Consider the following 24,745-nt stretch of genomic DNA (forward strand, 5'->3'; position numbering starts at 1 on the left):
GCTGGGGCTCCTTTTGCCTGAATTACTGTGACATGGAGACGATCAGCCTGTGGCACTGCTGAGGTGTTATGGAAGCCCAGGTTGCTTTGATAGTGGTTTCAACTTGTCTGCATTGTTGGGTCTGGTGTTGCTCAGCTTCCTCCTGACAATACCCTACAGATTATCTATGGGGTTTAGGTCAGGCAAGTTTGCTGGCCAATCAAGCACAGTGATACCATGATCATTAAACCAGGTATTGGTACTGTGGGCAGGTGCCAAGTCCTGCTGGAAAATGAAATCCACATCTCCATAAGGCTGGTCAGCAGAGAGAAGCATCGGCAGATGATATGGCTCCCCAAATCATCACAGACGGTGGAAAATTTTGCATTTTATTTGGAAATCAAGGTCCCAGAGTCTGGAGGAAGAGTGGAGAGGCACAGAATCCAAGTTTCATGAGGTCCAGTGTGAAGTTTCCACAGTTGGTGTTGATTTGGGGACCCATGTCATCTGCTGGTGTTAGTCCAGTGTGTTTTATCAAGTCCAAAGTCAGAGCAGCCCTCTACCAGGAAATAGATTCTAGAGCACTTAATGCTTCCTTCTGCTGACCAGCTTTATGGAGATGCAGATTTTATTTTCCAGCAGTAGATGGCTTCTGCCCACACTGCTTAAAGTACCAATACCTGGTCTAATAATCATGGTATCACTGAGCTTGATTAGCCAGCAAACTCTCCTGACCTAAACCCCATAGAGAATCTTCGGGGTATTGTCAAGAGGAAAATCAGACACCGGACTCAACAATGCAGACTAGCTAAAAGCTGCTATCAAAGCAACCTGGGCTTCCGTGACACCTCAGCAGTGCCACAGGCTGATCGCCTCCATGCCACGCATTGATGCAGTAATTCATGCAAAATTAGCCCGACTAAGTTTTGTGTGCATACTATACTATACATGAATATGCTTTTCAGTGAGCCAACATTTCTGTAATAAAAATCCTTTTTCTTATCAGTCTTATGTAATCTAATTTGCAGAGATACTGAATTTTGGGTTTTCATTAGCTATAAGCCATAATCATGAAAATTTTAAAGAAAAATTATTGAAATATATTGCTCCATGTGTGACACATTCATATAAAATGAGTTTCACTTTTTGAATGGAATTGCTGAAATTAAGTTTTTGATTTCTAATTTTATGAGTTACACCTGTATATGTCAACTTTTTACCCTTTTCAATCCTACTGGGAAACATTTTTCTCTGCCAGTGAATGGTTTGGTTTTGCATTTGTGCGTGCGTGTGTCTGTCTAGGGAATCGGTTGCTGTGTCTCTCAGGCCCTCTGTGTAAATGTAACGCTCCTGTACATTAATCTAGCACGCTGTAGCCCTCCCCAGTCTGACTTATCTGTCCCATTTCAAAATGCATTTTGCGAGTTTACCAGATGTCTGTGGACAAAGGCTTGTTGACTGTTTGTGCACAGTTTGTTTTTCCTTTTATTTCTTCTCTTGCTTTGTTTTTTTTCTCTTTTTTTGTATTTATTTTCCCCAGAGATATTATTTTATGGCTACCTGTTGACTTTGTTCATGCGCTGCCAGCAGGTAGAGAGGAAGTAATGGGGATCATATGATCATATTACTCCCCGATTGTGCTCATGCAGGTGCCAACACACGTTTCAAAGACTGTAACTTTTCTCCATCTTTTTGCTTCATGTGCACTAGTCTCCTTGTGGAATCCTGCTGCAAATTTTTCTTCAAGACTTCAGTGAAAATCCCTCAATTTGTCACACCTGTTGTAGGCATTACCTCTTTAAGGAAATAAAAACAAATGAATGTTTTCTGTATTCTAGAAAGATATGGATGCAGTCAATTTGGCCACTGCACATAGTAAAGCTCTATGTGACCTTGTAGCTGAAGTCTGGCAGGGGAAGAGGATGTTCATGCTTTTTGTATTTGCTCAGTCCATGATTGTGTTAGGAAGAAATCAAACTTCTGGTAATAGTTTAGAATCTAGATAATGTACAGTGTAGCGTTTTGGTGAAGGAAGACATCTTCTGCTCTCATCACTAACCTACCCATTACCCCACTATAAGAAAACAACCAGCAGGATTTTACAACTGAAATGTTGGGTTTGTCATGTCATTAGTCCTCTAAGTGAACCACTGGAACTAGGGGACAAGATGGTTTCAATGAAATCTCAACAATCTGTCCACTACAGTTGCAGTCCTTCATGGCTGATATCAAACTTATGCTTCATCTTAAAGAACATAACCAACCATTTAGTAACAAGCAAGTTGCCTCAAGTGACTGATGCATCCAAACAGTGAGCTGCAGTCACTATAGTTATGAGTACTGTGTAGGTCTGATGTTAACTGTTCTTCGACTTTAATTTTTTTCCCTTCTTATTTCCCTTTATGATCGTTTGGGTGCTTCAGATGATGAACCAGCTGGACCAATGTAAGTAGACCTCTAAGATGTTCTCTCCCTTCAGTACACTCATCATCCTTCATGCCTAAAGCATGTTTGCACATTTTTGTTTCAAGCCTTACCCTACAGTACTATTGAATGAAATAAATAAATAAATAAATAAAAAATAAAAAAATATATATATACAGTCAGTCCTCTGCAAACATTTTGGGCAGGTGTTGGGAAAAATGTAATTAGGAATGCATTCAGAAATAGAAGCATTACGTTTATTTTCATCAATTAAGAAAATGGAAAGTAAATGAACAGAAGAGAAATCTAAATCAAATGAATATTTGGTTTGACTACCCTTTAGCTTCCAACCAGCATCAATTCTTCTAGGTACACTTGCACACAGTTTTTGAAGGAACTCAGCAGGCAGGTTGTTCCAAACATCTTGGAGAACTAACTGCAGATTTTCTGTGGATGTAGGCTGCCTCAAATCCTTCTGTCTCTTCATGTTACCACACACAGACTTAAAGTTTTATCAGGGCTTTGTGGGGGCCAAACTATAACTTCTAGGACTCCTCTTTACCCTGAAGATAGGTCTTAATGACGTTGACTGTATATTTGAGGTCTGTGTCCTGCTGCATAATACATTTGGGGCCAATCACATGCCTCCCTGATCGTATGGCATGATGGATAAATATCTGCCTTTACTTCTCAGCATTGAAGACACCATTGAACCTGACGATCTCTAATGCCGCATACACACGATCAGACTATCTGGCAGACCAGAGACAATCTGCCCGTGTGTGGGCTCCGGTGGACTTTTTCTTTCCAAAAGTCCGGCGGACTTAGAAGTTTTGACTCAAAATTGTCCACTGGACTCGGCAGTCCGTCGGACAATCCGACCATCTGTGCGCTAGTCCGCCGGACTTTTGAAATGAATGGACTTCACGGAGGAAAGTCTGTTCATTTTGAACGTGGCTTCAGGTAGACGGGACTAGCGAAGGAAGTCAGTGTCGCTGCTGAGATTGACACCTCGCTGGCCCTGCCACCTGATATGGACTTAAAGGGGAAGCCCTACGCTGAAAAAACTGTGTGCCCCCCCCCCCCCCCCAAGTCCATATCGGACCCTTATCCGAGCACGCAGCCCAGCCAGTCAGGAAAGGGGGTTGGGACGTGCGAGTGCCCCCCTCCTGAGCCGTACCAGGCTGCGTGCCCTCAACATGGGGGGGTGCTTTGGGAAAGGGGGCCCCCCCCCCACCCACCCCAAAGCACCTTGTCCCCATGTTGATGAGGACAAGGGCCTCTTCCCAACAACCCTGGCCATTGGTTGTCGGGGTTGGCGGGCAGGGGGCTTATCGGAATCCGGGAGCCCCCTTTAATAAGGGGGCCCCCAGATACCAGCCCCCAACCCTATGTGAATGAGTATTGGGGTACCATGTACCCCTACCCATTCACCTGGGGAAAAAATGTGTAAAGAAAAAAAAACACAACACATGTTTTTAAAATAATTTATTGCACAGCTCCGGTGGTCTTCCGTCTTGGGGGGGTCTTCTCGCTGGACTCCTCCGCTATCTTCTGCTAGCTCTTTTACTAGCGGAGGAGCCCAGCTTTCTTCTTCGTCGCCGCCGTCCTGGGTCTTCTTCCGACTTCGGGGGTCTTGTCCCCCTCTTCGGTTCTTCTTGCCGGGCCACTGCTATCTTCTTATAGCTCTTTTACTAGCGGTGGCCCGGTCTTCTGTTGCCTGCAAACACTCATTATTGTACTGGTCTCCTGCCTTTTGGTAAACTACCTCCTGCTACAGCCATATATTTCAGATTTTGACTCCTCAGTCCAGAGTATTTTTCTGCTACCCAGTCCCTGTGTTTTCATGCATAGTTGAGTCCCTTAGCTTCCACATCTGAGGTATGGCTTTTTGGCCAAAATTTCATAAAGACCACTTTTGGGTAGACTTCTCTAGACAGTAGACAGGTGTACCTGGGTCCTGCTGGTTTTCACCAGTTCTGTGCTGATAGAACTGCTGGACATGGTTTATGACCTACGACAAGAAACTTTCATCCACAACCTCACCTTAAAGTGGTTGTAAACCCTTACGGCGATATGCCGCGAGTGGCGGCTCCCGTGACATGCGCGGGAGTGACGTCACCGTGGCTTCGCCGAATGACAGCGGCGGAGCAGCGAGACCCACCGAGAAGACCGAGAAGATGGATGCGCCGGACTACTGGCTCCTGTGTCAGGTAAGTGACACATAATGGACTACTATGCGATGCATAGTAGTCCATTATGCTTTGCCTTTGCAGGGAATGAAAGAGGAAGTAAACTCATCAGGGTTTACTTCCTCTTTAATAGCAGAGCTTGGCTGTTCCTTACCCAAGGATAAGTTCACCTTTTTGACACAAAATAATAAATGCACTTTTTTTTGGCAGGTAAAAAAAAAGTGCATTTAATATTTTTGTTGCAGGAACCTGTAAAGCATCGCACCAGCGATCAGTATGTTGTTAGTGCCATGCAGATCTTTTGCAGACCTGTCAGTGTATCTACCAACAGTGCTGTAGTAATTTGAGAACTACAAGGACTTGTAGTTTCCATTCACAGAGGACTGTGAATGAGTGACGTGGCCAGGCAGGTGGAGCTGTCAAAGCGGAGGAACAGGGGCCATTCCTTTCCTTTCATAACATGTTACACCCTGAATATGGGTATAACATGTTATGAAAGGTGAACGTCTCCTTTATTGACTATTTCAACCTACATATGAAATTAATGATCATTAACACCTGCGTAGTATAATAGATTAATCATACACCTGCCCCTAATCTTACCAAATCCCTGACATTGTGCAAGTGTACAAAGTATATAAATGAATGCTGGTTTGACACCAAAGGGTAGTCGCACTAAATATTGATTTGATTTTGATTTTCCTTCTGTTCCGTTTGCATTTTGTATAATAAATAAATATATATACATATTATATATTTTTTTATTATATACACATATGTATATATTTTGTGTGTGCACATTGCTCCCAAATTTTGTCTATGAATGCTCTTGTATGTAGGACCCTGTACACACACTTTTTAATCTAGTATAAAAGCTACCGTATTTATCGGTGTATAACACGCGCCGGCGTATAACACACACCCAAAGTTTAGAAGGGAATTTTAAGGAAAAAAAACTTTTAGGAGGGAAATTTAAGGAAAAAAAAAAACTTACATTTAAATGCCCATCAATGCAGCCTTCTCAGGGTCCATCTGAAGCCTTGTCAGTGTCATTTGCAACCTTGTCATGCAGCCTGTCCGTCATTGCAGCCTTGTTATGCAGCCTGTCTGTCATTGCAGCCTCGTGCATCGTTGTCCCCTCAGTGATGTCGGCTTTTATTTTTAAAAATGGCACCACCGAGATGTCCTGTGTATCTCGGCGGCGCCCGGTAGTTCTCGGCGGCTCTTGGCCGTACTCGGTGACTCTTGGCCTCCTTCGGCCGTACTCGGCGGCTGAAAGTCGCCCAGAGCCCAAAAATTGATCAGAAATCACGGAGGATCGGCGTATAACACGCACCCGCGATTTTCCCCTAATTTTAAGGGGAAAAAAGTGCATGTTATACGCCGATAAATACGGTATATGTTTTAGAATTCCAAGTATTTAAAGCGGAGCTCCACCCTAAAGTGGAACTTCCGCTCATTGGAACCCTCCCCCCCTCCGGTGCCACAATTGGCACCTTTCAGGGGGGGAGGGGGTGCAGATACCTGTATAATACAGGTATTTGCACCCACTTCCGGGCATAGATAGCCGCAGATTCTGTGGGTATTTACGCCACTTCCTGCAGGGCCCCCGCGGTCTGCTGGGAAACGCACGGATCCCAGAGACAGCAGGGACCATCCTTATTGCGCAGCGCGACTCGCGCATGCGCAGTAGGGAACCGGGAAGTAAAGCCACAAGGCTTAACTTCCTGACTCCCTTACCGAAGATGGCGGCGGCGGCAGCACCCAAGAGCCGATCAAGAGATCGGCTTCGGGTGCCGACATTGCAGGTGCGCTGGGCGGGTAAGTGTCCCTATTTTAAAAGTCAGCAGCTGCAGTATTTGTAGCTGCTGACTTTTAAAAACAAAAAACGGCAGAACTCCCGCTTTAAGTTTTGCATGGTAATACACACACACACACACACACACACACACACGCGCTAACACTTTTGGGAGCAGAGGTCATTAAAGCCTAGTTGCCCAGACTTCATTTTGCAATGTCATTAAATTAGGTAACTAATTTGCCTACATAAATCTCATAATTCGATATTATAGTAGGCCATTAATTGGTACAATTTTATTACCCCACTGAGAGTTGCGTATTGGAAAATAGAATAAAAAAAAAAAAGCTAAAAACCTTTTTAAGGGTCCTTTCACACGGGGCGGATCAGTTCTGATCCGCCCCGTGGATGTCCGTTTGCTCAGCGGGGATCACTCCGTCGATCCCCGCTGAGCAGGGAGATGACAGGTCTGTCTCCGCACACTGTGCAGGGACGGACCTGTCACAGCGCCGCTCTCCCCTATGGGAGATCGGATGACGACGGACCGCAGTGCCGTCGTCACCCGATCCGATCCGCAGACGGATGGAAAAATAGCTTTTTCCTCCGTTACACTTTTTCGGAGCGGGTCGGATGTCAGCGGACATGTCACCGCTGACATCCGACGCTCATTAGAGCTCTATGGAGCACCCGTTCAGGTCCGCCTGAAAAACTGACAGGCGGGCCTGAACGGGACGTCAGTGTGAAAGGGGCCTAAATCTTCGGCTCCATCTCCCTTTTCCAAGCACCTCCTGTGCACTGGCAATATGTGCAGAAGTGAACATGGAGAAGGGTATGATGGCAGGCTGTGGGGGTGCTAGGGCAAGTGTGATCGTTGCAGGAGAGCAGGCTGAGTTTCCATACCAGTGTAAAGAACTGAACAAGGTGTGTTCCCCTGCTTAGTGTGGTTTGTTTTTAATAGGAAAGCAAAGGGACTAGGAGGAGGGGATTTCAATACAAAGCGAAAGATACTTTTCATACAAATATATGGTGCATCAGGAATATGAAATGTTGGGTTTACATATATGTTCAGTAACAGAAACAATATAATATTTTTGCATTTTCATCTGGCTAGTTTGTCATTTTACAAAAAAAAAAAAGTTTCAGGCCTCAACTGTTTAACCTCAACTTTGTACACAGACAGAAGTTGAATGATATGGAGTTCATTAAGAGAAACGGTCTGAAAGCACGCTACTTCTGCTGTGCTTTCCTTGGAAAACCTATATTCCTCCCAGTCACCAGTGGACGCTGTGTTGCATGTTTTATTATAAAATTTGTTTTCTTAATGGAAAAACATAAAACAGCTTAAATTGCAACAAAAAATTAGTCAGTTTTTCTGTAGTTTCCTAGTCTAAATGTCTTTTGCTGCCAATGTCAAATCCCTCACCAGCTCACTTGGTTTCTTCTAGCAAAATGTTGTTGTTTTGCTGCTCCTAAATAATGCGATTTGTGGATTCTGATTTATCTTTTCTCATATCTTTCAGGAAGAGTAACTCTACAAATAACCACAAAGATAAAAATTTGAGGCAAAGAAACACTAGCTAAACAAATTCTGTAAGTATCATATTGTTTATACTTAATCATGTAACCTATAGTGAAAGGTTCACAACACATGGAATTGTATATGATTTAATGTCATGCAGTTGCCATTTTGTCTGGATAACTGACTACACAATTAGGATGGTTTCTGTCTAGAAGAGGCTATTACTTGTCAATAATCTCTTTACATTAGCAAATTTTGAACCAACAATATGGAGATTTGCAGGTACCGTAATAAAAAGGATGTGTCTGTTTTTAACCGGTTCCCGGCGATGTACGTTGACAGAATGGCACGGACAGGCAAATGGGCGTACAGGTACGTCCCTTTAAATTTGCCACTGTGCCATCACGTGTGCGCCGGCTGGGACCTCCGTAGGTCAGGTCGTGGGTCCCAAGGACTCTATCACTGCGGGGATACTCGCGATCGTCTCACGGAGAGGATGAACGTTGAGATGCTAATGTAAACAAGCATCTCCCCGTTCTGCCTAGTGACAGTGTCACTGATCTCTGCTCCCTTTGATTGAGAGCAGAGATCAGTGACCTGTCACATGTAGCCATGCCCCTCCACAGTTAGAAACAGGACACACTTAACCCTTACCCTGCTCACTAGTGGTTGACCCCTTCACTGCCAGTGTAATTTACACAGGAATCAATGCATTAGTATAGCACTGATTGCTGTATAAATGGCAATGGTCCCTAAAATGTCCGACGTGTCCTCCATAATGTCGCAGTCACAATAAAAATTGCAGATCGCCGCCATTACTTATAAAAATGTGCAAACCAGTCACATGCTTATGTAGAAGAATATGTATCGTTCTAAACTGTGGGGAAAAAAATAGTTTTTTTATTTATTTTTGGGGGATATTTATTATAGCAAAATGTAAAAAATAATGCGTTTTGCTATTTTTTTTGTTTATAGCGCAAAAAAATAAAAACCGCAGGGGTGATCAAATACCACCAAAAGAAAGCTCTTTTTGTGGGGAAAAAAATTTAAAGTTTGTTTAGGAGCCACATCACACGACCGTGCAATTGTCAGTTACGACACAGTGCCAAATCTCAGAAAGTGCTCTGGTCAGGAAAGGGGTAATATGCTTTGCTGAAGTAAAGGTTGATTCTCAAGGTGTCTTGGCTTCTTAAATTGATTTAATTAAATGGAATAAAGAATTTGGTTTCAAAAAAGTTGTTTATGTAAAATGTTTTTTTAAGATTACAATTAATATATGTAAACTGAAAGCAGTGGTTGAGAGGTAAACTCATACAGCACAATCTACATTCAGGCAGTGAACACGGAGATGGGAGAAAAATAGGCGAAGGACTGACTAGGAGGGTAGTAGGGTCTATATCCTGGCATCACTTTGTGTAAGAGGTAATCACAATAAGGAATGTAACCTTGTGAGGATGGGCAGGAGAATAGCTCTGATATGGTCAAAGGGTGATTTTTGAAGAGCCATTAGAACCAAATTCAAAACCCAAGTAGTTACATGAGGTTGTACAGGAGGAACAAGAGACTCCCTGTACAAAAGTCTTAACTGGCAAATAGGCTAATGTTCTTTGAAATAAGGTCACAAGGATGAGGTATTTGTACTTGGATGGTACTCGGGACCTAATCCTCATTTTTAGAGAGAGGTCGGGATTCTTCCCATTAAATGTTTTCTAGGGTGAAATACTTGTTCTTCGCTCCAGGTGAAATAAGCTTCCCATGTGAGATCATAAACCCCATAGGAGAGAGACTTTTAATTCTAGCTTTTACTTGCATGGGAATTACTGATTTAGAGAGACCCCTGTCTCTCCAGACCTGGTCTTCAACCACCATGCTGTTAAAACCAGTTTCTGGGAAGCAGTCTCTGGTATTTGGGCCAGAAGATCTCAAAAAGTCCATGGAGTGCCTGCCAGTAGTTTAAGGTCAAAGTACCACATCCGCCTGGGCCAGTTGGGTGGTTTGAGAATAATCAGAATGCCCTCCATCTAAATTCTGGAGAATTATGAGTAATATAATACTACAGGCCACCCTGAAACTGTTAGTGGATTGGGAGCTGGAGCAACCCGATGAAGCGGGACCGTATCCGCTGAAGTTTGGAGCCAAAATATTGTACTGTTTAACGGGAACAACGTAATAACACCAGATAGAAACCTTAGGTTACAACCATCTCCACAACTTGCAGTTATAAGGTGCCATTTTATTTTTTATTTTTAGAATAGAGGTTCTCAACCAACCATTTTTCCTAAACGCCTTTCAGGACTGCATCCAAGAGAGTAGCTCCTCCCAGCAGGTAACAAACACCAATGTTTTAAGAAGGAGGCTTCACCCACATCTTGACAGTATTTGTTTCCTCCAGCAGGGGAACACCTGGTAGGGAGCCAGGGGCTCTCGGGTTCTGTCCCGAGGGAGGGACCATGCTTCCTGCACCATAATTACCTTTTTTGCTAAACACTTGACCATGGTGACAAAATATATAAATACAGGGCTCACAAAGACCCATAATAGGTGACAAAAAACATATAGTCCATATAAACTAAAAAAGTGTTTCACAACTAAATACAGTCCATATAAAACTAAAAAGGTGCTTTACAACTAATGTGCAAAATAGCAGGGAATGCTTCACATCTTACTTTTGTAAGTATACCCTTTAAGCGCAATAAATTGGCTTTCTTCGCATACTTCACTATTGGTCCCCCTTTTTTCTTCCTTTCTGGGTACCTGTTTTGTATGGCTGAGTATTTATGTTGAAGGATCGTCTATCATCTCATCAGTGACCCTGCCATCATGTGTCATTTTCTGGATATCGTTGTAAGCCTGTATTGGCTCCCAGACTGAAAATCTGGGTGTCATTGTGATTTGGTGAGTGGGGACACATGTGGGGTTGTCTTGGTACGCCTGAAAAAAAATTTCTGCAACATTTTTTTTTCTGCACTTTTTGCACACCAGATGTGAAGCATTCCCTGCAATTTTGCACATTAGTTGTGAACCACCATTTTAGTTTTATATGGACTGTATTTAGTTGTGAAACTCTTTTTCGTTTATATGGACTATATGTTTTTTGTCACCTATTTATGGGTCTTTGTGAGCGCTGTATTTATATATTTTGTCACTTAGATAGGACAGCTGACAAGAAAAGATCTCCTGTTAAAAAGAAAAAGCAACTTGCTCAATGTCTTTTTCAATCTCAAAGGGCTCAGGAGCAAGACAGAAACCCCCTAGGGAAAATTAATTGGTCAACGCAGAAGGCTAAAGGCAAAGGTGGGCTCATTTTCCATCCTCCTGCGTCATCCAACAAGAAGCAATGACACTTCATTGCCGGTGGGAGGAAGACTTCAGGGATTCCTTCCCCTGTGGGCAAGCATGACAAGAAATCAATGTTTTTTAACCATGCTGTCCCAGGGATACGGGATATAAGATACTTTTTGGTTTTTCCTCCAGAAAGATTCTTGGTCACAAACCTTCCAAAGGTCACAGCAAAAGCCCTGGCTGTAAAGGATGGATCTGATGTGACGGGGTTGTGATCCAGGTGTCACCAGAAGTGCATCATCCTGGATTCTATTCCCATGTCTTTCTGGTGAAGAAGCCATTCGGAAGTTTTCATCTCGTACTCAACTTAAAACCACTAAACAGGTCCGTGATATGCAAAGGATATTCTATTCCCATGTCTTTCTGGTGAGGAAGCCATTCGGAAGTTTTCATCTCGTACTCAACTTAAAACCACTAAACAGGTCCGTGATATGCAAAGGACTATCTTTATAGTCAGGAATCTATTAACACAGGGATGCTTCATGGCGTTGATAGACATCTATCTTCATATTCCTATATATATATATATATATATATATATATATATATATATAGCTCCCCAGTTTCAAATGTTTGAGGTTGGCAATGAAAATGGGGGAGGATATTCTACATCTGCAATTGAAAGACCAAATGGGAGGGCTTTAAAACGGCTGCGTGGATTTTCACAATCGTAATGGCGGAAGCTCTTGCCCCACTTCGTCTTCAGGGGATTGCCATATCTAGAGGATCTCTTTTTGCCCCTACCAGGGAGAAGTTGCAAGAAGGTTTGGGCCGGGTCTGCAGTCATTTGGAAACATTTGGTTGGATTGTGAATCTTCATAAATCTAATTTCAATCCAGCTCAGCGGGTATAGTTTTTAGGTTACCAGATAAACTCAGTGGAGCAAAGAATATTCCTTCTGGAAGAAAAGAGGAAAGTCCAGGATGTAGCAGCTATGCTACAAGACAAATCAAGTGATGACAATCAGGTTATGTGGGCCTAAGTAACTCTAACCTCAACTATGCTCGCCATTCAATGGGCAAGGCTTAATTTCAGACCACTTCAAAGTTTTCTCCTGACAGTATGGGATCACAGTCCAGAATCCCTAAACACATTAGTTAGCATACCCATCAGGTTAAAGAGGACTCTTTGGTCGAGGAGGAGTCTGCCTTGTCAAAAGGACTGCTATGGTCCTTTTTCTTCGAAAGAAGAGTGACAGTAGATGCCAGAGTGTGGGGATGGGGAGCCCACTGGGATCAGAATCTGGCGCAAGGAGTTTGGTCCTGAGCAGAAGCGGGCAGGTCCTCAAATTGGAGGGAGTTGAGGACAGTCGCCATATTGTTGGCTGCCTTCTTACAAGCCCTCCAGGGGTACCATGTACAGATTTTGTCAGACAACACCCCTACGGTGGCCTACTTTAATAAAAGGGGGCCCAAGAAGCAAGGCCCTTCAGTTACTGCCAACAAAAACCCTGGAATGGGAAGAAAATCAGTTGCTTTCCTCATCAGCGGTTCATCCCAATGGCACATTATGGCAGATTTCTTGAGAAGGCAGCAAATTCTGGAGGCAGAGTGGACTTTGAATCTAGAGATTTTTGCTCTGATTGCCAGGAATTGGGGACAACCACAGGTGGACCTGTTTGCATCAAGAAAGAATGCACCGCTCTCTCAATTCTTTTCTCTTCACCGAGATGACAGTGCTCTGGGGACAGATGCTTCGGCGCATCCCTGGCTACCTGGGGTAGCCCCCCTTCAGCTAATCCTGCTGGTATTGAAGATGCAGAGAGAAAAAAACTTTGGTAATTCTGATTCCTCCATTCTGGCCAGAGAGACCCTGGTTCTAATCCATTCTTTAGATGGCAATCAAACCATTCTGGCATCTTCCTCTTTACTGCTTCAAGGCCCTGTGAATTACCAGGACGTAGCCAGATTTACCCTTCGCTGCCTGGTATCTGAGGAGCAACTATTAAGGAGTAAGGGGTTTCCAAAAACACTAGCGGCTACTCTGCTTTTCAAGTAGAAAGAAAGTAACTAGTGCTATTTATGCAAATGTGTGGAAGGTCTACAATTCTTGGTGCTGTTCCACATAATGAGCCTTGGAAGAGATTGCGTCAGTACTAGAATTCTTACAGAATGGCACAGATGAGGGTTTTTGGGGAGACCCATTTCTTTGGAACCCTTGGCTGCAAGATTTTTTAGGGCTCTAGTTCGATCCAGGCCAGCCCATACAAAGCACTTTCCAAATTGGGATCCATCTGTGGCTCTGTAAGCTTTCACAAAAGACCCGTTTTGAACCATTTTCTTTGAAATCTAACCTTCAAAACTGTGTTCCTGGTTGCGGTTACATCCGCAAGAAGAATCAGTGAATACGCTCTATCCATTAAGGAGCCTTTCCTGTCCATATTTACAGATAACATTATTCTTAAAGCGGGGTTCCACTGCCTCAGAGGTTTTTTTTTTTTTACTACATTTATAAATGAATAAGCGCTTAAAGATCTTACTCAGATGTTCCGTTTTTTTTTATCTTCACCGATTGCTTTTTGTGAATAAAAGAAAGCTTTATAAAAAAAAAAAAAACGATTCAATATTGCCTGTGGGCATGTGAAGCCCACAGGCATTCTCTTCCTGGCTTCTATCACGTCAATCTCCCAGCATGCAAAGGCCATTCTAGCTCCGATCTCGCGCATGCGCAGTAAGGAAATTATAACAGAAGAGAAGTTGACAAGAGGAGAGAGCACGATAACTCGCGCCTGGCCGCCGCACAGACTCCTGGGAACAACAAAAAAGGATCCCAGGAGACAGTGCGGCACAGAGGAAATGTCGACCTAGCCGCTGCAACCCCACCCATATCCGCAGCAACACCGCCCATATCCGCAGCAACCCAAACCCAGAAATGGGCAGTAACTGAAGAATGTGAAAGGTACAGGCCCTCATTGTATATCAGAGCCAGAAATAATATTAGGGAGATATTTTTTATAATTCAGGTGGAGCTCCGCTTTAAAATGGATCAGAGTTTTTTGCCTAAAGTAGCATCTGTTCGAAACTGTTCTTGGGAGATTATCTTGCCAATTTTTTGTTCTAACCCTGCAGGGGATAAGGAGGGACTGTTTCACAATTTAGATGTGAGAAGAGTTCTCTTGCGTTACCTAGAGGAGGTAACAAAGGAGGTTGTCTTCTTTTTTTGGGCAACAAGAAAGGTCACCAAGCATCTAAGGCAGGAGTAGGCAAACTTGGCCCTCCAGCTGTGCTGAAACTACAAATACCACCATGCCTCTGCTTCTAGGAGTCTTGCCTGTGATTGTTGGGGTCTTGCAATGTCTCATGGGTAGTTTCAAAACAGCTGGAGGGCTGGGGTTGCCTACCCCTGATCTAAGGGCTCAATTAACAGATGGCTTAGATCAGCAATTTCTGAGGCCTACTCCTCAATGGAATATTCTCCCCTGCAGGGAATCCGAGCACACTCTACTAGAGCTCCTGCACCACATGGGCAAAAAAGGCTGGTGCCACCCCAGATCAATTTTGCAGGGCGGCAACATGGTCAGGTTATTTGACGTTTGTGTGTCATTACAGACTGGATCTCCTGTCAGCTGGAGATCAAGCATTTGTCAGAAAGGTCCTTCAGGCTGTTGCCCCTCTCTAATTGGTAAGTCTCGTTTATCCTCTCAGGTGCTGTCCTGAAAGACTCTTAGGGAAAATTCAAGTTGGACTTACCAGTAACGTGTTTTCCGGGAGTCCTTCAGGACAGTAACGTCCCGCCCTTACGCTGTTATTAACTGTGTTATGGTTTTGTGTTCCAGCCCGGCTGGAGGTACTCTACAACTGACAAGATGTGGGGAGAAGCCTCCTTTTAAAACATTGGTAGGCTTTACTTTTTTTTTTTTTTTTTAGAAGAGATTCTGAACCAATGTTTGTATCCCAAAAGGCACTACTGGAGGTGGAGATGGAACTTTTCAGGACTAGAGCAAATATAATGCATGTTCCAACCCAACACTTCACTTCACCCTTCAGGCAGGAGTTGAAGGTTGATCCCTCATTTACACTTTGGGTTGGGGGGTGCTAAAACATCCATGATTGAGCTGCACTATTACCACCTCTCAACTGCTCCCCTTTTAGCAGGAAAGGCAGCCTGGGGGTGTTACACATTCTGTGATGCTTTGCTTCATGGTCATGTCAGGAACTGTATCCAGTCACGCTCCGTGAGCACTAGAACCTGCTAAACGTGACCCATTCAAGTGAATGGAGCCATGCCCCATATATCGCACATGTTTGTAGTAGTACAGTAGTCCAGCATTTGGGAGGTTCAAACAGGAGGTGAAGGGGTGAAACACCGCCTACTCACCACCTGTCAAATGCTTGGTGTGAAGGAAGGATTGGAAATGATGTACTTTTTTAGCAAACCATTCTTCTGACAATTCACCAATCTTTGCTCCACCATGGTTTAGCGTTAATGCTTTTTATTTTAGCCGCCTCCTCACTGTACAAGAGAGTCCATGCTGATTCTTTGTCTAGTGAGGAGGCTGAAGGCAGCGAGGAAGATGTTTAATCAACTACATGTGTCACCTGTCTGACTGTACAGGATTTTAATTGAGAGCTTGGCTTCCACATGTTCCCTGGTCCTTAAGGGACTGGAACACTTCTTTGCACCCTGAAAGACTGCTATCTGTTGTCATTGCTTTCTACTGAAGAAAAGAATTCCCAATTGTTGGCGTGGGCCTGGGAACCACCAAGAAAGGGAGCTCCTTGCTTGCCTGTGCAGGAGCAGTCAAGAGAAGAGTGTTTTTTCCAGGTCGACAAAATGTATCGTGGAGAGCTCTTGAATGAAATTGGGCAAATGGTACAGCCTCGAAGAAGGCTAACATGAGGCCTAGATCCTCATTGAGAATCTTGCGGGATATCTCTGATCTCAGTTCTCAAGTGTGGGCTCTAAGAGAATTTGCTTTTCTAAAGAAAAGGAAAATCTTTTGCTTGGGAAGTTTGCAGGGGCAGACCCAAGTATTTCAGGCAAAGAGAAGGACAAAGAGCAGATAAAAAAAAAAAAAAAGTTTTTTTATCACCCAACCAAAATCCTGGAGCATTTGAATTGTCCTGGGAATTTGTTGACAGCCAAAAGGAAAGTCATTCGGGAAAAGGATTTCTAGAAAGCCTGTGACCTAGATGCCCTGAGTTCTGACAAGGGCAGCAAGAGGTGTCAGGACCTTTGTGAATAGTCTGGGGAAAAAAGTATATGCCAACGGGCATTGCAACAAACTGTGGAAGTGATTGTTTGCCAATTTGAGGCGCAGAAAGTGCCGAGGAGGTAAATAAAATGCAGATGGGCATATTGGATGCCTATGGATGCCATGTCTCAAGAGAAGCAATTACTGAACCTGTTGATTCCATGTGCAATCAAAAAGTTTTGTTTTATTTTAAAGATTTTGTTTAGTACAAAAACAGTCTATGCAGGTAAGGAGTGTTTATAAATAAACTGTGCAGCTGACTAAAGTTGAAAAATGCCCTTGCTATGGGTGTAGGTAATTTGCATACCTCCTGAAGCCTGACTGAAATACTCCCGGGACGTAGCTAAGTGAGTCCCAATAGTTAAGTCTCACCTTCCCCTTCACAGGCGTGAGCTTTTTCTCTGATTCAAACACCCATGCTGTTTCTCTCCCCTGATCAGGTAGCTCTGAGCTCAATGTTTACTGCTCACCACTATCACAGGGGTGAGCTCTCAATGACAAGGCCTCACTTGGCAACATCCTGGGAATATTTCAGTCAGGCTTCATGAAGTACATAAATGGCATATACCTTACAGCAAGGACATTATTCAACTTTAGTTATAGTGGCACAGTTTGTTTTTATCTACAGATGCCCCTTGGTAAAGGGGAGCTAACCCTTGAGGTGCAGAACAAGATGGCTACCTTTTTGTTAGGCTTTGGAACCATGAACAGGTTTGAATAAAATAGTTTGATTTCGTCTTGTGCTGATTATGGGAACTACTACTCTCTGGGACAAGATGGTTCTGGGCGTTCTGCAAATCTGTCTTTGGTTAGTTTTTGGTGGATTTTAGAGCAGAACATGTCTCATGATATGTGCTAGGACATCCACCCAAAGTAGAGTGGAAGGTAGTTGCTGTAACTGGTCTGTTAAAGTACAATCCTAAAAAAAAAAAAAAAAAATAGGGTCATGCTGGTTATGCATTGCCCTAATCCTGTTAGCTGCAGTCTGACATACTGAAATTGCAGCGAGAGTTGGTTGCAGGGCTGCGCCTGCCAAAGTAAAGAGAGCCTTTAAGAGCATCTCAAACTCTGTTTGCAGAATCTTTAAAAGAAAGAACTTCAACAGGTACTGTGAGGCGGGTTGCAGGAAAGAAAATCGCTCGGTCTGTGGCCAGCTTAACTCTTGTATTTTATTTATATCTGCAACTCTATTGGAGAGAGTTTCAATTACTTGTGTTACTATGGAAGGTGAGGGGAGGGTGTTACAAAAACAGGACACAAAAGTAAGTAAGATTGTCAAAGTTTCTTACCCTTCACCACTTATCTAAGAATGTTCCAAACATGCCTCTTCTGAAGAGTAACAGACTGCAATAAACACCTGACAAAAGCTCCAACCCTTTCTCACTCTATGCAAACCATATACATTTGGCTGCAGTCAAGGCTGAAAACCTCTTCAGATGATAGCCGTCAACCTGAAACCGCTTCTGTTTTGAGCTTTTAGAACATCTCAGTTTGGCCTTATTTGTAATTGCAGTGGGTAGCTTTGTAACAATCAATTTACTTGTGTTGTGCACAACTCATGCTACCTGGAAATCTTAAGCATCAAAGACGACTCCAAATCCAGAATGGAGTTTAGGTAGCCAGGTATTTGGAATTGTCATCAGCAGGAGAGCACCCTTTTAAATGTCTTTACTAATTGAGTAATACCCTGATAATCTGTGCTGAATGTTTTTCTGTAACTAATATGTCAACCATGCGTTCAATGTTTTTTTCCCCCTCTTTTATCATTTAGACATTCATGGATTTGGACAGACCACACTACTCATTCTCCCTCTGAAGAGCTGGCATTGCTGAAATCAAAGTTCAGATTTCTTCAATATTCCTATTTTGTGTCTGTGTGTTTTTATTTAAAAAATTACTTTATGGGACTGAGGGTACAAAACAATTTTCTTAAAAGCATGCCTTATATAGCCTTCAAGGCGAATAAAACTGATGGGGTATTATAAGGAGCTTCAACAATAGAGTGCATATGCAGCTTTGTGTGCTGTGGCTTTTTTCTAAGTTCACTTATGAGATATATATATATATATATATATATATATATTTGTGTGTGTGTGTATATATAAAGAGAGAAAATATAAGCCTTCAAGAGGGGATAGCTGGAGTGTGAGCAGGTAATGCATGCATGGTGTTTTTTTTTTGTTTTTTTTATCTGTATTTCTGTATGGTCTCAGCTCTGCTGAACAGGGTTTACCAAACCCCTACTGTAATGAGGCTTAATGTGTACTATAGCTGCTATGTGACCAATCAAAAAGCCTTTTTGGAACACCTAGTTGAGAAAGTAGGTGGTCAATTGACGCCCTCTCTTCATGGCCCAGATTTTTAATTTTTTTTGTAATCATCTAAATGGGGATTCTGTCTGTCACAGAAGCATGATTCCACTGCTACAGGTATTTTAAAGTCTGGTACACATGATCGGATTGTTGGCCAACAGATCGTCAGACTTTTGTCCAAAGGGAGTGTGCCAGGAACTTATCTTGCATACTAACGGTACACAATTGTCGGGCAACAAACACGAAAGTAGTGACGTACCATGAGGAATTTCAGCTCTTAAGCACCACCCTTTGTGCACCTTATGCTAATTTCATGTTTGGTGAGCATTGATTCCGAGCATGCATGTTTGTACTTTCAACTTTTGTGTGACGGACTTGTGTGCAGACGATACGAAAATCTGTCAACAGACCATAGTCCGCTGAAAATTTACTAGCCTGCCATCCAACATTTGTTATCTGAAAGTTGGACAACAATTGTCTGAAGGAGCGTACTAACAGTCGGATTTTAGGACAACAGACAATCCCCTGCCAACAATCGGATCGTGTGTACGAAGCTTAAGAGTCTGATGCAAGCCCGCCACTTGGAAATTGTGTGAAGCAACATTTTTTATTACACTTGTCTATAAACTTTTTCTTGTACTGGAGTACAATACTTTATTTCTTGAAATACCCAGCACAAAATGTTATGACTGGACAGAATGCTGTAGAAAAGGGCTTAATTCTCTGCTGTGCGGCTGCTACAGAAAGTGATATATTTGAGCTTAGTGGAATATGTGACCATGTGCAGAACTGCTCCAGTGTAATGAGGTAAACCAGTTGGCTTTTTGGTGCATATAAATGATATGTCCAGTACTTTAGAAAATAGACAAATATATACATATATATAGGTGGGATGCTTTATAAGTGAACATTGGTTCAAACATGTATATTATTAAATCCTTTTGCACTGTTATGTCCAAAATGTAAATTTTAGCAGGCAGAATTTTTATAAGTTATAATATATATATATATATATATATTTTCTTTTGTTTTGAAGGGGGTTTGTGTTAATTTGGGTTATTTAAAAATTTTACATTGTTCTTTATAGCATGGTTCTATTCTATGCAACTAGATGTAAATGTGTCAGTATATCCGAGCTGTAATATCTTCTACTGGGCAAAAGGGGTTGGGGAATGTTCTAGTTGCATGAACCCATGGATTGTGCAATTGAAGTGTAATGTGTGTGGCAAAATAACACTCGATAAAGTGACTAAAACAAACGTTTTGTACCTGTGTGCTTTATTTTGTTCTGGTTAGTTCTCTGTGAGTTTGTGTAGTTCTTTTTCAACAGCCTCAACAAATGCTGGGAAATGCTGGTCGAGCAGGCACAGCTTAATAAACTGGCCAAGATCCGCTGTACTGAAGGGGAGGTTCTGGTGAGCGCCACAGATCATGTTTCCTTTCAGGAGAGACTACAAACAGCTTAAATTGTGACATACTGTATGCTATGCGTCCATATTTAGTTTAGCAGATTAGTTAAAAGGTACCAGTTACTTACCGGTAGTTGTCTTTCTGGGAAATCTTCCAAGACGGCAGTCCTGAGAGATGAGAGGCTCCTCCCTACAGGAAACACAATCAATCGACAGCTGTTTTAAGTCCCCACCCTTCCCCTTGATCCTCAGTTTGTAGAGAAGTAACTCCTGAACCCGGTTCACAAGAGAAATCATTCCTCATAGGCACTCACCTTCTAGTGTTCTACAATTTTCCCTCAAACAGGCGGGAAGTAGGCCTGCCATCCTGGAAGATTTCCCAGAAAGACAGCTACCCGTAAGTAACTGGTACCTTTCTCAAGTCATCTTCCAGGACGGCACACCTGGGAGGATAAACCAGTACCTCAGGCCTACCTTAGGGTGGGGCCACTGCAAGACCCTCTTGGCGAACCTTGGCTCTGTAGTGAGCTTTACCTCCACTCCCTGCCTTTTTCCGTTTCGGATGCAGTATCTAGGTGGAATGGGCTCTTAAAGATGGAATCAGAAAACATGTTAAACTTGTAGGTTAGCAATGTTGCCTATCTAACAACCATGGCCTATTGTGCCTGTACGTGCTACTTAGAACCACTAAAAAGATAAATCAGAGACCTGTTTTTGTTCCTTTTTACGTCAGCAAAGACTCCATGAAAAAGAAGGCTGAAATACAAAAGGTGATACATGTATTATTAATATCACAAATAAAAAGGATCATAGCTTGTGGGCACGGCACAATAGATTTGGACAGAAAGGACACAAGCATAGACAACAATGTTGTGTACCTGAGTGTGGCTAGCTAAACCGACATATCAAATATGGGAAGAGACCCAAATCTGAACCTCAATGTAGACAAACAGTCCTCAGAATCTGGTTTTCTGATGTGCTGCCAAGATGTAAAAACATTAAGACACAAGCAAACCCTAAATGCTGCGTTTTTCTGAACTGCAGCTAGCTAGGTCATAACTGATATATAAATACAGAAAGGACAGGAACCCCCTTTACTGTTGTGTTTTACTGATGTACAGCAAAACAAGGCTATAAATATAAAAGACAGAAAGGCCAAAACTTCTATGTTTGGATTTCTGACAAACCACCAAATACAGTTATAAGATCAATAGGAACGCCAACTCCCGTATTGTGCATTTCTGCTATGCCACAGGGTAAAATAATATTGAACACAAGACAATACTTTGTTATGCAGTTCTGTAGTGTAGTTCAGATAGAGCCAACACTGAGGACACAAGCAACATGCAGCATTGTGTTTTCCTGACGCCTTCATGGCAGCACACACTGGGGTTGTGACTCCGCCCCCACAACCTGACAGGATTGGATTAGCTATAAATTTGAAGGGGAGACCCCCCGCTGCATTCTCTTTATCCTCACCTGACAGGTTGGACGGATGCGTTTTCTCCTGTTACAGATGAATAAGCCTCTTACCGCCTTCGCCCCAGCAGGTTCAAGCCTCTCCTGTTTGGAAGTCCCTCCTGTACAGTCTCTAAAGGAGCTTCTATGGAGGGAGCCCCCGCTCTGGTGGTCTCAAGGGGCATCTAATTGGCATGTATCAAGCTTTAAAGAAGCTTTTATTTTGCAGTGGACTTCCCTTCCTTGGTTCCCCACTTTACTTTCCTCATGTTTATGCAGTTAAATTTGCCTTGTGTCAAAATAGTACCTTTTTTCTCTCCTCTACCAGCGGAGGGAGCAGGGATTGCTGGTACCTGTTATCCCTCATGACCGCCGTTCGTTCCGCCGCTCTGCGCATGTGCAGAGCTACGATTTTCTCCCCTATGCTTCTAGTCGAGTTTCCCTCTTCCAAGATGGCGCGGGGATACTCAAGACACTTCCGCGCATGCGCGGAGCGTCGTTCAGCGGCGATATGGCGCCATTTAAAAAAAAACACAGTGTCTCTGTGTAAATTCAAGAGCTACAGCTGGAGATGACTGCTCTGCATCCCTGATTTGAGTATTCCACCCAAGGTAAGTCCCTGTGGGGTTTCTTTTTTTATATTCTGCTGCTTTTCTTTTTTTATTATTAATGTTTAATAATTTAAAATATAATTAAAATAATTATAAAATAATAATATATATTTATATGTCCATATATATGGTGTATTGCTGGCAATTACATTTTAGAATTTTTAGTAGGAGGCATAGCAATCGCTTCCTACTTATTCATTCCTTTTTACATTTCTAGACTGTCCTGTATTTTTTTTCCTCATGGAGTCCACTGCCCACGCAGACCACCATCAGCAAGTTAGGTAAGAGGTTATGCCGGTAGGGAGGTATTGAAGGGGAGATGAAAAAAGAGTGGCAGATGCTTAGTGCTGCCTTTTCTCTTTCGGCAGCCCAGCTGAATCAAGAACCGCAAGTTCTAGACATGGGAGAAGATCTACCCATACCTCGAGTAGAAAATCTCGCAGAAGCCGCTCAAGATCCCCTTCACGTCACCGAAGGCATAGCCACTCACACCATAGCCGGTCAGGACGCAGGAGGTCTCCTTCCTCGCACCATCAAAGCCGCCATGCCCGCCCTGCAGCGAACGCTTGCTGGGTATGCGGTGCTCCGGCTTTGCCAGATAAGCTTGCATGTCGTTCCTGTTTCAATGAGGCCACTAGAGAGAAGGAAACGGATGCAAGAATGGCTACGGACCTCATTAGGGAGTCTGTGCGAGAATCATTACTGGAGTCAGTAACACCAGCTTTGGATAGAGCAGTTCCCAGGTCAGGAAATGTCAGCCGGATTTGACTTTTCTCTAGTGGAACCCTTTGCAAAATCTGTCAAAGAGGCAATTGGCTGGCAGGAGGACGCAACAAATCCCCCAAAGGTGCGGAAGTATTTTCCAAATTTAAAAAGGGATCCGGAGACATTTCCTTTCATTGAGGAACTTGAAGATCTCATCAAGGACTAGTGGGAGAGATCGGGTTAAAAGGGCTAGTCTTTCCAATAGATTGGCAAAAATGTATCCCTTAAAAGAAACAAAAGTGAAATCCTTAAATGCTCCCATCGTCGACTCTTTTAATGCGTCTCGCCCGTCACGTGACATTACCGATCGAGGAGGCAGTCTCTTTCCGGGATGTTCTTGATCAAAATATGGATTTAGAATTGAAAAAAGCCTACTCCTACTCCGCTGGGGGAGCCTGTAGGCCAGCGATTACCGCAGTGGCCAGAGCCATCTCGGGATTGACATCCAGAGTAGAGAAGGACCTTCAGGATGGCGTCAAGATGGGGAAAATAATATCTTCTCTGCAGGAAATCAGACTAGCAGGAGATTTCGTGGCAGACGCCTCGGTAGATATAAGATCTTCTGCCAGGTCAATGCTGGCTTCAGTAACGGCAAGAAGGGCTCTATGGCTAAAACCATGGATAGCAGACGCGGCTTCCAAAACAAATTGGTGCAGGATTCCGTATGATGGTTCGAACCTGTTCGGTGCCAAATTAGATTCACCCATCTCCAAGGTGACAGGAGGGAAATCGGGTCTGATTCCTTCCGATAGAAGACCCAGAGCACAGAAAGGTCCAGCTTTTAAACGTAATCTGCCAGACAAATACCGGGAATCCAGATCCTACCGTCCGGGTAGGGGATTTAGAAGGGACTGGAAGAACGTAAAACCTTCCTTTCTCAGGTTACAGAAGTCCAAGGCTACCCCGGCTGGGGATCAGCAAAAGTCATTTTGAAAAATTGCCGCCCACCCGGCTCAGGTGGGCGCCAGGCTAAAAAGCTTCTTCAAAATGTGGGCAAACCACATAAAGGACTTATGGACATTATCCACAATCGGATTCGGTCACAGATGGAAATTCAAGAACAGATTTTCACCAAATTACTTCCGGACAACCAGACTTCCGTCTTCGCTATCTAAAAGGAATCTATTAGTAAAATACATAACAGAGCTGAAACAGAAGGGAGCAATTCTAGAGGTCCCATCACACAAGGAGGAAGGGGTTCTATTCCCCTCCTGTTTTTGGTAAAAAAGAAGACGGGCGACTTGCGACCCGCGCTGGACCTCAAGAGACTCAACAGATGCGTCAAAGTGGAATCCTTCAAAATGGAAAGTTTACAGTCCATTCTCCTAGCAATAAATCTAGACGACTGGGTGCTTTCCTTAGATTTGTTGGACACTTATCTTCATGTGCCAGTTCACTCGGTTTTTCAAAAGTTTCTGCGATTCACCATAAAACAGCATCATTTCCAGTTCCGGTGTCTTCCGTTGGGCATCTCATCAGCTCCCAGGACATTTACCAAAGTTCTGTTGCCACTAGTGGCTTTTCTCAGGGAGAAAGGATTACGAGTCCACCATTACCTGGTAGACATCCTGCTGTTAGCAGAGGATCAGGTAACTCTGATTCTCCACCGGGAGATTCTCCTTGCAACACTTCAGAAGTTCGGGTTTATAATCAACTGGAGGAAGAGCAGTTTACAACCTACACAGAAAATGGTCTTTCTGGGGGCAGATCTAGACACCAGGTTGAACAGGATACAGCTTCCG

General features: G+C 43.3%; 1 protein-coding gene across 2 annotated transcripts in view; it reads left to right on the top strand.

Annotated features, from left to right (window-relative positions):
• NPTN (neuroplastin) overlaps positions 1-20,019 on the top strand; it is a 124,231-nt gene extending 104,212 nt beyond the window's left edge. For both annotated transcript variants that reach the window (XM_077473779.1, XM_077473780.1), the window contains 3 exons: positions 2,403-2,424; positions 7,914-7,983; positions 18,220-20,019. In XM_077473779.1, the coding sequence (XP_077329905.1) occupies positions 2,403-2,424; positions 7,914-7,974 (83 nt within the window). In that variant the 3' untranslated portion in view covers positions 7,975-7,983; positions 18,220-20,019. The remainder of the gene's footprint in view (positions 1-2,402; positions 2,425-7,913; positions 7,984-18,219) is intronic.
• The last annotated feature ends 4,726 nt before the right edge of the window (positions 20,020-24,745 follow it).

Source organism: Lithobates pipiens, unplaced genomic scaffold (genome assembly GCF_037356315.1).
Source record: "Lithobates pipiens isolate NorthernLeopardFrog02 unplaced genomic scaffold, aLitPip1_a1.2 Scaffold_8, whole genome shotgun sequence".
NCBI lineage: Eukaryota > Metazoa > Chordata > Amphibia > Anura > Ranidae > Lithobates > Lithobates pipiens.